This window comes from Chelonia mydas, chromosome 6 (assembly GCF_015237465.2).
Source record: "Chelonia mydas isolate rCheMyd1 chromosome 6, rCheMyd1.pri.v2, whole genome shotgun sequence".
NCBI classification, from domain to species: domain Eukaryota; kingdom Metazoa; phylum Chordata; order Testudines; family Cheloniidae; genus Chelonia; species Chelonia mydas.
The window spans coordinates 31,996,152-32,014,338 of NC_051246.2; the positions used below are offsets into that span (position 1 = coordinate 31,996,152).

The 18,187-nt window shown below is 40.4% G+C and overlaps 1 protein-coding gene across 8 annotated transcripts in view; it reads left to right on the top strand.

The window, feature by feature from the left end:
- The window catches only part of ABCC8 (ATP binding cassette subfamily C member 8), a 135,926-nt gene that overhangs the window by 17,900 nt on the left and 99,839 nt on the right, over positions 1-18,187 (top strand). For all 8 annotated transcript variants that reach the window (XM_037899708.2, XM_043549161.1, XM_043549159.1 and 5 more), the window contains 3 exons: positions 1,839-2,027; positions 13,461-13,625; positions 17,199-17,354. In XM_037899708.2, the coding sequence (XP_037755636.2) occupies positions 1,839-2,027; positions 13,461-13,625; positions 17,199-17,354 (510 nt within the window). The remainder of the gene's footprint in view (positions 1-1,838; positions 2,028-13,460; positions 13,626-17,198; positions 17,355-18,187) is intronic.

The window sequence follows — 18,187 nt, forward strand, 5'->3', positions numbered from 1 at the left end:
GATTACGTCCAGATGTTCACATAAATGGTTATTTGCATGTGCAAATGCTTGGTTTGCATGTACAATTATGGAAATATAGTTGTTTGCACAACTATGGATTATACTTTTGTGAAGATGGTTAACTTGCCTCTTAATAAGAACCTAAAATAAGTTTGACTAATCTTACAGGGGCTTTATAGGAGTAATTTTTATTGAGATCAGTGGGAGTTTTCCTGAGAGAGTGTTCAGGATTGAGCCTGAAATGAACTAGCCTGGTGATCTTCACTTAAGACTACTACCTGCCCCTTATTATGTGTGTGCAGTGGAATAAGAGGTAGTAAGGAGACTCCCCTCCCCATTTGTGTGCAGCCTGTTTAAGGGCAATGCAGCATTCCAGGCTTGACCTCAGTGGAGAACAGGAATTGCTTCCTCCCTACTCCTTTGGCATCCAGTAAGGAGCAGAGAGGAGGAATAGGCCAATTCTACCACTATCAAGCTAATTAACACGATGTAGCAGTGGGCAAACTGAGAGGAATTCTACCTCTTTAAGACAGAACCCCTCTCATTGCTCCCTATAGAGCAATGCAATTTATGCCAGTCTCACTATAGACTATGTGCAATTTGCACAAATTCCCCCTATATTTTTAGCACAAAATGGCTTTTAATGTAACACTACGTTGTAGAACCATTGTGTTACTGTTCACTGTGCAACTCGTAAGCCAAATCAGCATAAATGGGTCTTGTGGCTACCCATTCTTAGTCTTCCTGTTTAACTAGAGAAAAATTCCCCTCCTCTTTGGCACAAGGCCAAGAGTACAGCTGCCTGAAAAATTTCCAGTGAAATGTTTTGCTATCAAATAATTTTGTTTTGACAAAATTGAAACTTTGCACAAAAACATATTGATGTCAACAAAATTTTGTTTTGGGAAAAAATAATAATGAAGCATTCTGATAAGGCTGAAATGGAATGCTTCATTATTTTTTCCCAAAACAAACTTTTTTAAAATGGAATGTTCCAATTTTTTTGTTGAGCAATTTATACTATAAATTGAAAAGTCTAAATTGAAATGAAATGATTTAAAAAAATCGTTTGTGGTCAAACTTCATTTCATGGGAAATTTTTTTATGTTCATTCTGATTCAGAACAAAAATACAATTTTTAAATTTCAGAGTAGCAGCCGTGTTAGTCTGTATTCACAAAAAGAAAAGGAGGACTTGTGGCACCTTAGAGACTAACAAATTTATTTGAGCATAAGCTTTCGTGAGCTACAGCTCGCTTCATCGGATGCATTCAGTGGAAAATACAGTGGGGAGATTTATATACATAGAGAACATGAAACAATGGGTGTTACCATACACACTGTAACGAGAGTGATCACTTAAGGTTAGCTATTACCAGCAGGAGAGCGTTGGCGGGGGAGGGGAGAACCTTTTGTAGTGATGATCAAGGTGGGCCATTTCCAGCAGTTGACAAGAACGTCTGAGGAACGGGGGGGGGGTGGGGATAAACATGGGGGAAATAGTTTTACTTTGTGTAATGACCCATCCACTCCCAGTCTCTATTCAAGCCTAAGTTAATTGTATCCAGTTTGCAAATTAATTCCAATTCAGCAGTCTCTCGATGGAGTCTGTTTTTGAAGATTTTTGCTGAAGAATTTTTAAATTGTGGATTTTCCCATGAAACAGAATTCTAGTTCCTGCCCAGCTCTAGCCCAGAGGTTACTGCTTATCAAATCAATATTCTGAATCATCTACTCTCGAGGCTCATTTTTAAAATTTAAAATATCAATTGTATTTACATATTGTAATGTTTATATAACCTTCTTTTTTTTTTTTTTTTTTTTTTTAATTTTGGGCAGAACAAAAGGTCTCCATATCCACAAGGCTCCAAATCAATTTGGTGCGCTCTCTGCTGTGCATTTGGGAGACCACTAGTTCTCAGCAGCACTTTCCGTATTCTGGCTGACTTGCTTGGGTTTGCTGGTCCGCTCTGTATCTCTGGGATTGTTCACCACGTTGGAAAAGGAAATAACACCATCCGTCCGCAGGTACTACTTAGAATATCTTAACAAAGAGCCTAATCCAAAGCCTACTAAAACTAACTGGAATATTTCAGTTGACTTCCATGGGTTTTGGATCAGGCCCTAAGTGAACAAACAGAACGCTACTCCTGAAGTGTGTTTTGATTATCATTTGGAATTTTCTATTATTTATGATCATTATTTGTAACACTTGTGATGCCAAGAATGTACTAGGTGCTGTCCACACACATAAGAAGTCTAGGGCCCTACTTCAGGAAAGCATCTCTATTCAAGACAGTGCTTAAGCACATACATAAGTCCCCTTGAAGGACTTAAATATATGCTTGAAGTTAAGTATGTGATTAAGTGCTTTCTTGAACTGGAGCCTCAGTGCCTGCCCTGATGACCTTATGCTCTGAAAAGGGAGAAGTTTATTTTAAGGATGGGGGTCCAGCTTTTAATTTCTGACAACGTGGGCTATCTTAAAGGACTGAAGCAGCAGCAGGCTTTTATCATAAAACTAAAGAACAAAGTAATTGAGCCATGACAAAGAGTTTCCATCAGAGTCTTGAGGGAGCTCATCTTTGAAAGGTCAACTATAAGACTTAGACGATGCTATCCAAGGGAATAATATCCAAGAAAAAAAGACTTCATTCTTGATTATTCTCAGGAACAAAAGCACAATGAGCATTTTCACACTATACTGCTAAGTCATTTCTAGGAAAGAATCATTTGTGCTATTCGCTGATTTTTTTTCTTTTTTAATATAACATTGTTTCCTGTAAGGGCCTGATCTAAATCCCATTGACTCCAATGTACTTTGGATCAGGCCTCAAACTAAATATTAAAATGTATTGCATGTGTTGGAGAGGCGAGATTTTTGACAAAGTTTTTAAGCTTAGAAACAATCATTCATTTATCCAACAACAGTCCTTTATCTTGTGCTTATCCTAATATTTGGAAACAATAAACAACAAATTCAGTGGAAGACATTAAAACAGCAGCCAATGCAAACGAAAATAACAGATTATAGGGAAAGATTGCTGAAATTGCTGCAAAATGTTATGGAGAATCTTGGGATTGGTCCTGCTTTGAGCAGGGGGTTGGACTAGATGCAGGGCCAGCTCCAACGTTTTTGCCACCCCAAGCGGCAAAAAAAACAAACCAAAAAAACCTTGCCGAGGTGGAGTGATGGTACGGCCGCCGAATTGCCACCGGGGACCGAAGAAGAGTCGCGTCCCTGCCGCCGAGCACGAAACGCACTGTGACGGAGCTGCCGCCAAGAGCAGATTGCCGCCCCAGCGCCCAGCAGAATGCCACCCCTTGACATTTGCCGCCCCCAGCACCTGCTTGGTTCGCTGGTGCCTGGAGCCGGCACTGACTAGAGAACCTCCTGAGGTCCCTTCCAACCCTGATGTTCTATGAGTAAGGCTAAGATTTTGTCACAGATATGTTTAGTAAAAGTCACGGACAGGTTATGGGCAACAATGAAAAATTCACGGAAGCCTGTAACCTGTCCCTGACTTTTACCAAAAATATCGGTGACAAAATGGGGAACCTGGGCAGCTGTGGGCACACTGGGAACTCCAGGGGCCCGCACCACCCCTGTGGGCTCCAAGCTCCAGGGGTCTCTCCCTATTGCCCATGGCCGCTGCAGAGCTGCGGGGGTCTCTGCCTCCGTAGGTGGCAGGGGACCCTGCAGCTCCCAGCTGGCACTGGCTGAAGTCACAGAGGTATTTGGAAGTAACAGATTCCATGACTTTCGTGACAAAATCACAGCCTTAGTCATGCGCTGTGACTCTTGCTGATTTGCCTGGAATGAAGGCATTTACTGATTCTGCTCTGTTTAACTTCCCCTAACAAGCTTTGACTAATGATCCCCGCGCCCCTCCCCACCCCGTGCAGAAATCTCAAGACTGGCCCTGATAAACTTGGAATGGAATCTCATCCAGCTGTGCTTGATAGCTTGCCATGATCATTGGGTGCAATTGAGGGGCAGCCTCTGGGCTGTTCTAAATTATGCAGGTTAGGGGTCACCAGAATGCAATGGTCTCTGGTCATGCCCCCTTCACCGCCCAGTGGAAAGGGAAGTGCAAAGTTTGAGGGAGTGGCATACAACTAGCTGTGCTAGCTTTATTCGAGCCGGGGATTCCCTCACATTGTGGGTATGCCCATTTAAGGCAGTTTTAAAGCCCCTTCGTGCCACCTTGCCATAGATCAAGATCTAGCCTGTAGACTTTGAGTGTTGTGGTAGTGAAATATGGGGAAATTCTTGAGAACTTTTCTTCAAAAATGTAATGAACAGAGTTAAACTTGTTTTGCAAAAGCATATGGAGTTGTCAACACCAACAGCCAAGAGCATAGACAGCGCTGCTTTTTTTCTTTTTCTTTTTCTTTTTTTTTGGTGGTGGCGGACTAGAGCTTTAAAAAAAATAACTTTTGTTATTGTAGTAGGGACAGTCCCCTGATAACTGCTCTCTTCAGCCCAGGAGGGGTATAGTCCTCTGAAGGTCTCAGCTGCTTTGAGGTCCCTATCTTTCCCCAGGGTAACAGCTGGCTCTTGGTAGCCAGGCTCTGGCTCGTTTCTACCCTTGCTTGGAAATGGCTCAGTAAGCAGTGTTCCTTCTCACCTGTCTGTGTTTCTGCCACTCTTTCTGTAGCCAGACTAGTTGTTTTCCTTATTTTCTCATGAAGGTTACTGATTCTCTTTCTCACTCTATGCACAAGAGCATGTGCTCCCCTCTCTCAATAGAGACCTGGGTTAGGTCCAGACAGCTGCCACTTTTCTGGGGCAGCCTCCTGTTTGGCTCATCTCTTTACCTCCTCCCCTCTCCCTCCCCCCAATCCCAATTCTGCTTGAATTCCATGTTCTCTTTTCACAAAGGGAGGGGGCTGATCAGACATCATGATTCTTCAGCTGTCCTTTTACAACATCTGACCCCACCCTCATCATGCGTGTGGGTCAAAGAGCCTCTAGTTGCTATTTTTCCTTGTCAGAGTCCCAGGTGAGAGAGGAACCCGGGGGGTAACAAAAGCAAAATATGAAGGAATTCATTTTCCAGTGTAATCAACAGTTCAGGGATAGGCTGTTCCCCATCTTATCCATAGTTCACTTTTTGTATACTATTAATAAAAGTGAGATAAACAAGCTTCTGTTCCAAACTTAGAGCTTCTTTTATTTATTAATGGAATCCTTAAATCTTTTTTGGTGGGTCGGCTAAAGCCTCAAGTTGAGAATGCCCATGCCAACGGCTGCCTGGAGTGCGAATGAATGAAGCCGGTTGGTCCACTGTCCCACTATGGACCATGAAAGACTGCATGATAGGATCTTGCCTTTGGTACAATGATGCCCAGAGAAGCTTTTTCTTTTCATTAGTCCTGGCTTTCACATAGCTTCACTGCCAAAACAGCAATTGGACTTCAACTCTGAAAATTGCTTTTAGCTCTTGCAAAATAACAAGAAATATCTTTCAATTCAAGCTGTACGTAAATAAACCAATATACTTAGAGAAACCTGCATGTGCCTAGGTCTGTTATGAAAAAGCTTTTATGTGTGATTTTCCTTGCAACAGGAACAGAGCTGGCACTAGGTATAAGCAGACTAAGCAATTGCTTGGAGCCCCGAGCAGCTCAAGGGAGCCCCCATTCACTTGTCTATTTTAGTATTGGGAGAGGCCCCCCCACAATATTCCTGCTTAAGGCCCCCAATAAGCTAGCACCGCCGCTGAATGGGAAACCTCTTTATTTGTGATGAATCAAAGGGTAAATACCTTTATTAATAGTTTGCTCCTGGGAATGTAGGAAGTGTTTTAGCTGTGGGAAAACAAAGATGGAGAAACCTTTTAGAAGACAATCTTATGAAGATAAGGATAATTTGGGGGCGGAGGGGAGGAGAAGTTTCTCTATGAAGGGCCAGATTGTGTCTCAGTTTCAAATCTAGATTAACTCCACAGAAGTCAATAGGTCTGATTCTCTGTTTGCTTGGATTTACTCCGTATATACGCTGAAGTAACAGGTCTGAATCTGTCCCAAAGTGTAGTACAAAACTTTAATTACAAACCGTAGGACACTAGCAACTACTGGGCGCTGGTGTGTTCACAAATTAGGTATGCAGTGCTGTGTGTGTTGCAGGAGAAGTCAGTCTGTAATTAAGGTTTTGCATTATCCTGTGAGGATGCTTGTGTGTTACAGATATCTGTATATGATGGAGGCAGAAGGAAGTTCTCTGTAGTGATACAGAGTCTGTCACTATCAGTCGAAACATGCTGTGTGGGCATTAGGGTGCAGCTACAAGATGTCCCATAACTTAGCATTTCTTTGTTCTAAAGGGCTTGCACTGGGGAGATGTCACAGAGAACCAACGCTAATGATCGCTTTCAAAGTATTCCTTTACGAAATTGTATACACAGTACCAGTTAAAAAACCTTAGAATCTGACATGGACAGTTTAATATTCTTATCTTATCCACAGTTTCTGCCTGTCTCATTTTTGTTTTAAGCAAAATTACAAAAACAATCAGAAGATACTAAGGGCAGCTTTAAGGTAAACAGCTATGAGGATAATATATGGTATTTGCTGCATCTTTCAAGCCCTCAGTCATAGAGACTGAATGTCTGGGCTCTTAGGTCATACGGATATCACAGGCAGTGTAATAAGTACTGTTGGCAGTACTACAGGAAGTCACGGATCTATAATTTTATAAATTCTATCAAGCTTTTCATGTTTGTTTATAACTCTGTAGCATCATGATTTGTTGTTCACCTCTCGGAATGTTCTTGTGATATTTAGCTTGTATGTACCTCAATCTTCTTGCATTGAAGAAAAGATCCTCATGATGTGACAGCCTGTTTGGTTTGTCAATGGGATGTGTATCTTCCATCCTGAATGAACATTAGAAATCATAGATGAAGTTACAAGAGCAGATTTATACAGCAAAACCACAAAGACATGGGGGGAAACCCCTAACAATTATAGGGCTTGACATGGCAAAGTGCTGAGCACTCTGGTCCCAGTCCAGCAAAGCACTTAAATTTAAGTCAATGGGACTTCACTTCGCTTTGCTGGATCAGGGCCTTAGCGCTCGGCATATTGCTGGATAGAATGCATTCATATCCCCATTAAAATCAATGAATAACTCCTATGTTTAAGCTAGGGTACTTTTTTTTTCTTTTCTTTTTTTTTTTAAACATTGTGATACCCTTCATAGCATCCTTGGAATAGTGGTTTTAAGTAGTTGTATTTCAATAGCTGCATTTAAAGGGTTATGTAATGCCCCTTTGGAAACCAAAGACCCAGCTTCTCTGCTGGTGTAATTCAGCCTTGAATTTGCAAGTCCTTGCATAGTGTGCAGGAAGAAACACAAGGCTTTTGCACTCTGGTTTAAGTGTGAGCAGAGGCTACACATGCACAGATATGAAGTTAAATACTAGGCATGGTCATCTGTAGTAAGTGGAAGCCGTTCACCAGCCACCTATATGCCCAGTCCTTTACTTTAAAGAACACAAGGTTAAAAAGGGTCTAGTTTGAGATGGAAAATAAGCAAGTTTGAGGACACTTGGGCTTAAGCACCCTCCTCAACATGTGAATAAGGGACGTAACCACATGTTCCCCCATCCCCCAAGTATTATTCCTGCTACAAGGCACAAATAACCTACAGTAACACTTTGTACCTTTGTTTTGTGGGTTAATGCTTTCCATGCTAAACTGTGGGACTTTGGGTGTTAATTTCCCTTCTATTTGATTTTCACAGGAGTTTGAGTTTGCAGCTGCAGCTCCATCTCCACAGAGTTAGAGTGAAGTTCACTGTTACCTGAAATGCCAAAATCATAAAATCATAAGCAATCTGGGACAGGGACTTAATTTTACTATATATATGTACAGTGCCTATGTGTGTTGACACTACCTTAGAATAATGTGAAATCTATAAAACTATGGATAATTAAAAATACAATATAATATCCCATTTGCCATAATTTCATAACTATAGTGGATGGACATGTAGCATGATTGTTCGAAGAAATTTTCTACTTGGTATGTGTTTAGCAAAACAAGTATCACCAAAGATTTTCTGTGTTCTGTTGATATGCCTTGGAGACTCCATCTGGTTGAACATGTTTTCAATGGGTTCATTCTTGATATGGATTAAAATGCAGAATTAGTACCATTCCATGCAGTCTCCTTATCTGTTCACAAGTATAGCTGCTAAAGTATGTTGACAAGTGAAGCAAAGAACTGATGCTATTATTCTTTAATTTCCCTTAACTTTGGTGTTGTCTGTTCTCCACTACTCAGTGATACCATCAAGTATCAAATGAACTGGAAAGATCAAGGATTCAAGTTCTGATACTGAAACACATGACTAACTTTAGGCATGTGAGTGGTTCCATTCATTTCAATGAGAGAAATTAAATGCTTAAAGTTGGGTCTGTGCTAAAGTACCTTGATGAATCAGGGCCTTATGCTTAGTTGCCTGCAAATTGTTTCTAAAAACCATGATAAACTGTATTAAACAAAGTAGTAAATTTTTGGAGCATACCTGACACAAATTCCATTACATCATCATTATTCATTAGTTCAGTCTTACAGAAACTGTCATCTCCAGTCCTAACAAAAGATTGTAAATTGGCTTTGCTTTCTCACTGAAGTCAATGATTTTCTGGCTGATACATGTAGTATATATTAGCACGTGAATAATTGAATGAATTGGCTCTGATATTGGATGTAGCCCTTTGTAAACTAAAGCAAACATTTTCCAAAGTGGTTTGTAACTTTGGGTAACTCAATTTTTGATCACCCAAAAACTTAGGTGCCTAAAACTAGAAGATGAGCAGTTTGGAAAATTTGGATGCAAGTACTTGATATCAACGATTTTATGTGTACCTAAATGTAACCTTAACTTTGTCACAGAGATCTGACTCTATAGCAATCAATTGAAATAATGCATTTCTGCTAGATTAAACGTCCATGGTTTGTAATACTTATGTCTCTTGAATGATGGCAAATGGCCTAATGTTTCTTTCACTGTGGCAACAGAAATTGTTCTTCTGTCCTTGATTTTTATTGTGGAAAACAGCATCCATCAATTTAGTCTTGATGGTAGAAAATAAACAAACAAATGGTGTATGCTCCTACTTCGGGAGCTTGGGACTCTCATGTAATATTCAATGCTCTTGTGAATAGTCCACTGACTTATTATATACATAGTCTGTGACTTCAATGGAACTACTCGTGTGAGTAAGGAATCCTTGAATGAGTAAGAGTCTTCGGGGCAGAGTTTTTTGTTACTTGTGGCAAGCTGAGCTCAGCCTCAGTGGGAATCTCAATACTCTATAGTCAGCAAACACCGTTTACAAGATGTTATGTCACTAGGAGATGGGAGGGCAAAGAGACCTTCACTCATTCAAATCCAGCCTAGGTCAGTGCTGAGTGAAAGTCCTTGCCATCTGATAGCTGTTCAGTTTGGCTAATGTTTAATGAGGAGTTTGGCCTCAGTCCAATTCCCAGTGTACAGGTGTCCACAGTACAAAAACACAATCCACATTCAGTACTGATTAGTCACTTCAGATCCCATCATTGTGTATGTGTAGTTGGGATTATTTTTTTTCCAATATGCATAACTTTTCACTTTTAACATTGAATTTCATCTGCCATTTTGTCGCCCAGTCACCCAGTTTAGAGAGGTCTCTTTGTTACTCTTTGTAGTTAAATCCAAAACTGACTGGAGTAATTTTTGTATCATCTGCAAATTTTGCCACCTCACTGTTTACCCTTTTTTCCAAATCATTTATGAATATGTTGAACAGCACAGTCCAGTACAGATTGTTCAGGGACTCCACTATTATTTACCTCTCTCCAGTGTAAATAACTGACCATTCTTACCCTTTATTTCCTATCTTTTAACCAGTTACTGATCCATAAGAGGAGCTTCCCTCTTATTCCCTGACAGCTTAGTTTACTTAAGAGCCTTTGGCGAAGGACTTTGTCAAAGGCTTTCTGAAAGTCCCAGTATACTATATCCACTGGATAACCCTTGTCCACATGCTTGTTGACTTCCTCAATAAATCGGTGAGTGTCCTCGGATTTGTCACCTAAAAAGGATGGCTTGGGTGTGGGAATCACCCTCATATCCACTGCAGAGAAGACAGATGCAAAGAATTCATTTTTATTTCACAGCAATGGCCTTCTTTGAGTGCTCCCTTAGCACCTTAATCATCCTGTGCATCCTCTGACTGTTCGGAAGGCTTCCTCCTTCTCGTGTACTACTTAAAAAAAAAAAATTGCTGTTTGGTTTTTTGTCATTAGCTAGTTGCTCTTCCAATTCTTGCCTGGCCCACCTTACTATACTTGACTTGTCAGAGTTTAGGCCCCTTTTTATTTTCCTCACTAGGATTTGACTTACAATTTGTAAAGGGTGCCTTTTTGCTTCTAACCACCTCTTTTACTCTGTATTTTGCCACAGCAGAATTTTTTTTTTTTTGTCCTCTTACCTTTATTATTTTTATTTGGGGTATACGCTTAGTTTGAGCCTGTATTATGGTGTTTTTAAATGGTCTCCATGCAGGCTGCAGGCATTTCACCATTGTGACTTTTTCTTTTAATTTATGTTTAACTAGGTTCTTCATTTTTGTGTAGTTCCCTTGTTTGAAGTTAAATGCTATTGTGGTGGGTTTCTTTGAAATTTTTTCCCCTGCAAGGATGTTAAATTTAATTATGTTATGGCCGCTATTACCATGTGGTTCAGCTACATTCACCTCTTGAACCAGACTTGTGCTCCACTTAGGACTAAATCTCTCCCCTTCTGGGTTCCACAACAAGCTGCTCCAAGAAGCAGTCATTTAATGTGTACAGAAATTGTATCTCTGCATCCCTTCCTAAGCTGACATACCCAGTTAACAGAAGAATAGTTAAAATTCCTCATTACTGCATTTTATGTCTTTGTAGCCTGTCTAATCTCCCTGAGCATTTCAAAATCACTGTCACCATTCTGGTCAGGCAGTCAGTAGTACGTTCCTACTGCTATACTCTTATTATTCAAGCATGGAATTTCTATCCAAAGAGATTCTGTAGTATTGTTTAATTCATTTAAGATTTGTACTTTATCTGACTGTGATTTCCTTCACACATAGTGGCACTCCCCCACTGGCATGACCTACTCTGTGATTCCTATATATTTTGTCCCCTGGTATTACCACGTCCCGTTGACTATTCTCATCTCACCAAGTTCCTGTGATGTCTATTCTAGCAGTATCCTTATTTCATGCCAGGCACTGTAGTTGACTCATCTTAATATTTAAACTTCTGAGATTTGTATAAAGAAAAGGAGTACTTGTGGCACCGTAGAGACAAACGAAATTATTAGAGCATAAGATTTCGTGAGCTCCAGCTCACTTCATCGGATACATCTGATGAAGTGAGCTGTAGCTCATGAAAGCTTATGCTCTAATAAATTTGTTAGTCTCTAAGGTGCCACAAGTACTCCTTTTCTTTTTACAGATACAGACTAACACAGCTACTACTCTGAAACCTGAGATTTGTATATAAGCACTTGCACATTTTGTCAAAATTCAGTTTCTTGCCTTCATGTGTTATCTTTAAATGGGACTTTGTACTTCTGACTGTTCCTCACTAGCTCCTACCTGTACTTTACCAATTCTTTTCCTATCCTCTTTACTAGGATATAGAGTTTCCACTTTTAATAAATTAATCTGTAAGGGATGTCTCCACCTGAACCATGTGTCTCTCCACAACTGTTGGCTTTGCCCTTACCCTTTTGGCTATGTCTACACTACCGTGGTAAGTCGACCTATGCTACGCAACTGAATAACATAGCTGGAGTCAATGTATGTGAGGTCGAGTTACCACGGGGTCTACGCTGCGGGGGTCGATGGGAGAAACTCTCCTGTCGCCTTACCTTACTCTTCTCATCAGGAGTAGAGTACAGGGGTCAGCTGGAGAGTCATCTGCTGTCGATTTGGTAGGTCTTCACTAGACCTGCTAAATTGACCGCTGGTGGATCGATCTCAGAGCATCGATCCTGGCTGTAGTGTAGACATAGCCTTAGTTTCAAAAAATCTTCCACACCTTTTTAATCTTACATGCCAGCAGTCTAATTCCATTTTGTTTCAGGTGGAGCCCATCCTTCATGTATAGGCTTCTCCTTTACTAAGAGGGCCCCCAGTTGCCAGTAAACCTAAAACCTTTCTCCCTACACCATCATCTCATCCACACAGTAAGATCCTGCAGTTCTGCATCTTTCTTGCCCTTCGTGTGGATCCTGAACCATTTCAGAAAATGTTACCATGGGGGTCCTAGCCTTTAATCTATTACCTAGTAGCCTAAATTTGGCCTCCAGGACCACTCTCCTACCTTTCCCTATGTCTTGTGAAATATGCAACCTTCGCATTTGGCAGGCAATTTACCATGCTGTTCTCCCAGTCCTCACAAACCCAACTATCTATATTTCTAATAATTAAATCCCTCATTACTATATCTGGCTCTTGCTAGTAACTCGGGTTCCCTCCCCAGGTGAGGTATCCTCAGTGGAAGAGGATACCATGACATCATCTGGAAGAAAGGTCCCAACTATGGGATTGTTTTCCTCCACTCCAGCTTGATGTTGTCCTTTCCCAAGACTTTCATCCTCCTTGACAGCAAAAAGGCTGTCAGACTGAAGGTGGGACCTTTCTATTGTATTCCTGAAAGTCTTAGCTATATACTTCTGTGTCCCTTAGCTCCTCCATTTCAGCGTCTTTGGCCTCAAGCACCCGTATTGCATCTCTGAGGGCCATGAGCTGCTTTCACCATATGTGTACATACACCACCTGCCCACAAGGCAAGTAATCATACATGCTGCATTCAGTGCAATAAACTGTATAGCCCTCACTCTGCTTCTGGACTTCTGCCTGCATTATTTTTATTCTTGAGGGGGATTTTTTGGTGGGGGGTGGGGGGAGGGTGCTTGTTTGTCTGCTTGGTTGGGTTTTGGGCGGCGGGGAGGTGGAGGGGTTATTGGCCTAAGATTAGAGTGCGCGCTCGCTCGCTCTCTCTCTCTCTCAACCTTCTTATAAAACTGCCCTGTTTGCCAGCACCTCTGGCAGCTTAGGTGCTGGCTTCTTAAAACCCTGCTCTGCATGAGTTAGTCCTCCTCCCCGCTTTTTAAGGGATTCTACAGGGGTTTGGGTGTGTCTATGGATTTCTGTTATTCCATAAAAAAAATTCTGCTGAATATAATTTTGCAGTTAAATAAAAATCTACTAATTCTTCTGAATCCAAAGATAGACTTCACAGTCTGATGCACTACACCACTGTCTTCTTGAGTCTTCAGACTGACCATATCGGGTCAGATTTGAAACAACTTCCAAAGTAATAAATTGAACTCTTCAAACATGAGTTGTACAGAATTAAGCTTGACTGAAAAAAATTCCAATTTAAATCTGTTTTCTAACTTTCTTTTTCTTACAGATTAAAATTCTTGGTGTTTTCTTTATTTCATCTCAAGAGTTCCTGGCCAATGCTTATGTTTTGGCTGTCCTCCTATTTTTCGCCCTTCTGTTGCAAAGGACAATTCTCCAGGCATCATATTATGTCGCCATTGAAACTGGAATTAACTTGAGAGGAGCAATTCAGGTACCCAAGATAATAATAAGTAACATGTCTACACAGGGAAAATGCATACATACTAGAAATGCAACAGCTGTAATAGACTCATAGGTTTAAATTCTACTTAATTATATCATAGTAAATTGGGAGCTGTCCCACTGAGATAAATGAAACAAAAGTGTTCCTATCTATCCCCTATCACACCATCAGCCCTTCTAGTCCAGTATTCGGCCTCTAATAATGGGCAGTAATGGATGCAGAGGAAGTACAAGGCCTCAGAAGTTGCTGGTTATGGAGTAATATGCTCATAGGAGAACTTTATTCCTAACATTCTCATTTAGAGATTGTATGCTCTGAATCATGAGAGTGCAGTGGCACCAATTCAGATATATTTGGGGGGAGGGGAGGAATTCTGGTTCCCCACCCTCTCAGCAGGGACCTCATTCTGATCCCCGCTCATTTTCCGTGCCCTCCCCCCAGACCCCCTTGCTGGGACCCAGAGTCTCCCTAGGACAGGAAGTCTCCTCTCTCTCTCTCACCCACACAGTACATAACCCAGTGCCTCCAGGAGTCAAATTCTTAGAGGACTTCCCTGTGCTCTGCCATATTGGAACAGACTCCCTGTGCACTTGATCACAACACCATTGGGCCCAGCCACATTTCTGTCTGGATGGAGGGGCTGGGCCAAATTTCACTCATGTTGTGACCATGCCTCTGGCAGTAGCCTTTTGCTGATTTAGTACAGGACTACTGCTTTAAAGTAATAGGGCCATCGCCACCCTCAGTTCTGTGGTCTATGGAACTTTGAGTGCAAAAACCTTTGGGAAAGGGGTCTTTTCCCCTCCCGATACCCCTAATTGGTGCCACTGTGAGTTATTCTGGATTTACAGCAGGGTAACCAAGACCAGAATTTCTGACTCTCATAACAGAGAGAGTCATCAAAGAAGTGGGTTTCCATAAAAGACAAATAATCGCCCAAATTGAACCCATTAGGATGTTATGTGGGCCTTGTACAATAAGATCCTTTGTTACAATTTGCATTTAATCATCTTATTTACTGATGTCATATGGCTATCAATGGAATGTTTATATATTTTAAACTGTACTGTAATCTCTGGTCATGTATAATAAAATCAAATATCTATATCATATATATATCATATCTATATGGATTAAAATATCAATCATATTAAAAGAAATCTTCCCTCCATGGAAAAAGAAATAAACCTTCACCCTTTTGCAAAAAGTCTTAGTATAAAGATACAAGAGCAGAATGCAAAGAGCCCATCAAAATTTTACCTGAAGCAGAGACTTAAAACAATTGGCAGAGAAATTTTAAAAAATCACAGATTTACTAGAAAAATTCTCACTGAATATTCAGCCCCATGTTATGTCCTGGTATAGACATATTATTTGATAAGGAATTTTAAAATATCATCCTTGCATACATTCAGCATGTTGACTAAGGATCATTTACACAAGTCATAATAAAGTTATGCTCTTTCAAGAAGTCCATAATTGGACTTATGGATTGTTTTTAAATGGAATACTGGTTATTTATAGATACTAAGGTTGAATGTACCTTAGAGGGATCTAGATTTTAAAGTATACTAGAACTCTCCTAAAAATTGTGATTATGTAAACAATGAATCCGTTAAAGTGTCCCTTAATGTATTGTGCACATAATTCTGCCACCATTCCACTGAGAAATGTCTTATTCCAAAAATAGTGTCATTGAAATCAATAGGACACCTTGAAAAATACATTACTACTCAACATGAGTGACGGTGGCAGAACCAGGCTTATAATATTATATAACTGTAAACACTGGATCAGAATGACTTTATTTGCTATACAGAGTTCTGCAGTTAGAAAAATTCTAAAAGTAAATAGAATAATTAATTGTAATGTTACAAGTTAATATTGCCAGATACACTGCTCAAAACATACCCTAAGAGATGTGAAAAGTCAGCCTGATAATAGTTAGCATTAATTAGACATCCTATCCATTCAAATACACTAACAGCCACTGAGAGTACCCATTTATTACAAGGACTCTCATTAGCTGCCTTATTATTTAATCCACTTCTGATTATCCATTATAAATTCTTCTTAGCTGCCAGATCTCTGGATTCCACCCATTCCAACCAGTATTGCCCTGGTTAGAGCTGATCAGAAAATTTCTGTGAAAACAGAATTTTGATCCAAAATGTGAGGAAATCACAAATGTTTGTTTTTTACCAACCTGTTCTCCTCCTCCTTAGCCTGGTTTCTCACATTGTCCACTACTTTTAGCTGCCCTTAAAACCACCAATAATTTATGAAAGGTACTTAAAATATCGTTGCCAGAAACTGATACAAAATTCCCTAAAAAGGTTACCGAGTTGCTGGAAATGAGTGTGCTTGCCAAACACTCCTTCCAGGATAGTTGTCACAAGCTAAGATTTTTGTTCCCTGTACTGTATGTTACACAAAAGTCCAGCTTGCGAAGAAATTCTGTTGTCATTCCAATGGAGAGCTTTTAGCAAACATCCTGGCGGCAGGAGAATGAAGATCATCAATTTGCTGGGCAGTCTTCCAGCCGTATTGAGGTTTTTGGATAAGTTCTCTTTGTGCTATAGTTTCTCAATTTCCTGGCAACTTTCCATTTCCTTTCCTCCCTCATACAAATCTGCCCCTGTCCTACATGGCTTAATCCTTTGTGATTTATGGCCGGCAACTGAATGCAATGGATACATGGAATCTGAGTGCCTTTCATCAAATAAGTCTCATGAACAGCCATGAAGCCAAGCTGTATAGCTTTAGTACCTAAACTGAAAATCAGTTGGTAAAAAGTGCTTCTCAAATATTGCATATTACTTATTTTCTGAATCATGGAGCCTAATTCTCCCCTCTCTTAACAATGGCTTTTAATTGAAAGGAGCATTAGCCCAACTATATTATTCGTCTGTGAGCTTGTGAAATTTTTATTGCAAATCTAGAGTTAAATTCTCAGATCCAACACAGTGAAGATCAGCACAGCAAAGCAGATCCTCTGGCTGGGTGAGGCCTGAACCAAACATCATAGAAAGTTAGAGAAGCAAAAGTACCACAGACAGGACCAGCTCTCCTTGCAGAATCAGTGGTTTCCATGGAAGTTACCAGTAGGTCCTCGGGCTCTTTGAGGCTTCACCTCCCTAGTGGGGAATATTCAGCAAAATGTTATAAATCTGACCTCTGAGTGGGAGTGGAGGACAGAAGGTTTTCCATGGGAGTGGAGGACAGAAGGTTTGGAAATTTTAAGTCCCATACAACGAGTTCCTTGCACACATGCACAACTCCCACTGAAAGTAACAGTTTTTGTTATTTAAAGTTTGCAGGACTAGGGCATTCTTCTGTTTGTAACTGGAGGTCTTGTTTTGTGTATGTTCACTCACGCTTTTTGGCCACCTTTGCTGCATTTGTCTTCTAAATAACAAATTGGTTATATTTTAAGATCAGCCCTTCACGTGGCGGGAGTTTTTCTAAAATACAGAAACCAATCTGTTTTAATGGTAATGTAAAGCAGTCAGCTCTGTCAGATTTTTCTCTGAACATGAAACTTAATGTTCTAATTTCCAGACAAAAATATACAATAAGATTATGCAACTGTCCACTTCCAACATGTCTATGGGGGAAATGACTGCAGGACAGATCTGTAACCTGGTTGCCATAGATACAAACCAACTGATGTGGTTCTTCTTCCTGTGCCCTAACCTTTGGGCTATGCCTGTGCAGGTAAGAACATGGAATGTTCATATGTTGTTACTGTACTTATGCCTATAGTGATCATTCGCTCATGAATTTTATTGAAGCAGGGAGAACAAGAAGATAGAAATAAATAAGACTGTTATAACAAGGATAAAAGAGGGTTTTCACTTAGAATGTCATAAATTTCCTCAAGAATGTGTAGGTGGTGGTTGAAAATAGCATGTAATTTGTCAGTATGTTAGACTTGTATTGGGAATTAACTCTTGGAGTGTTGCCAAACAAACTTAGCTTTCCGCCACAAATACCATCAGGTGCTGCCCCTTATACCAGTTGCGTTACTTTGATGCACCATTATGTTCACTGCATTGTGACACAACAGCAAAGGGGCTAACCAGAGAGCATTACAATCACTTGTTTTCTGAATCTCAATGGTGACCCAATGGAAGATGTAAAGGAAGCAGGGGCTTATTGAAATCACTTAAGGCTCAATCCTGCATTCTTTGGTCATTCAACAAAACTGCCCTCCAGGGCATGCCAAACTCCCCTGAAAGCCCAAGGACAGTAGGAGCTGGCTTTTTTCACTTAAACATCTATGCTCATTAGCCTGTCTTAAGCTGTTTTCAAAAACATATTTTAAACATTCGTCTTGAATTTTAGTGCACGTGAAAGTGGGAAACTAATAGCACTGGTCATCACGGGTATTGTACAGATGGGCACTGTGTATACTTCCTACCATATCCCTCCTGGTACAGCTCATTCCACCCTGATTCCTCTCCTATTTTAGCCCTGGATCTCTGTCAGTCATAGAGTGCCAAGGTCCTGTCAAACTGCACAGTATTTTGTTCTGGCTTTTCTTTGTG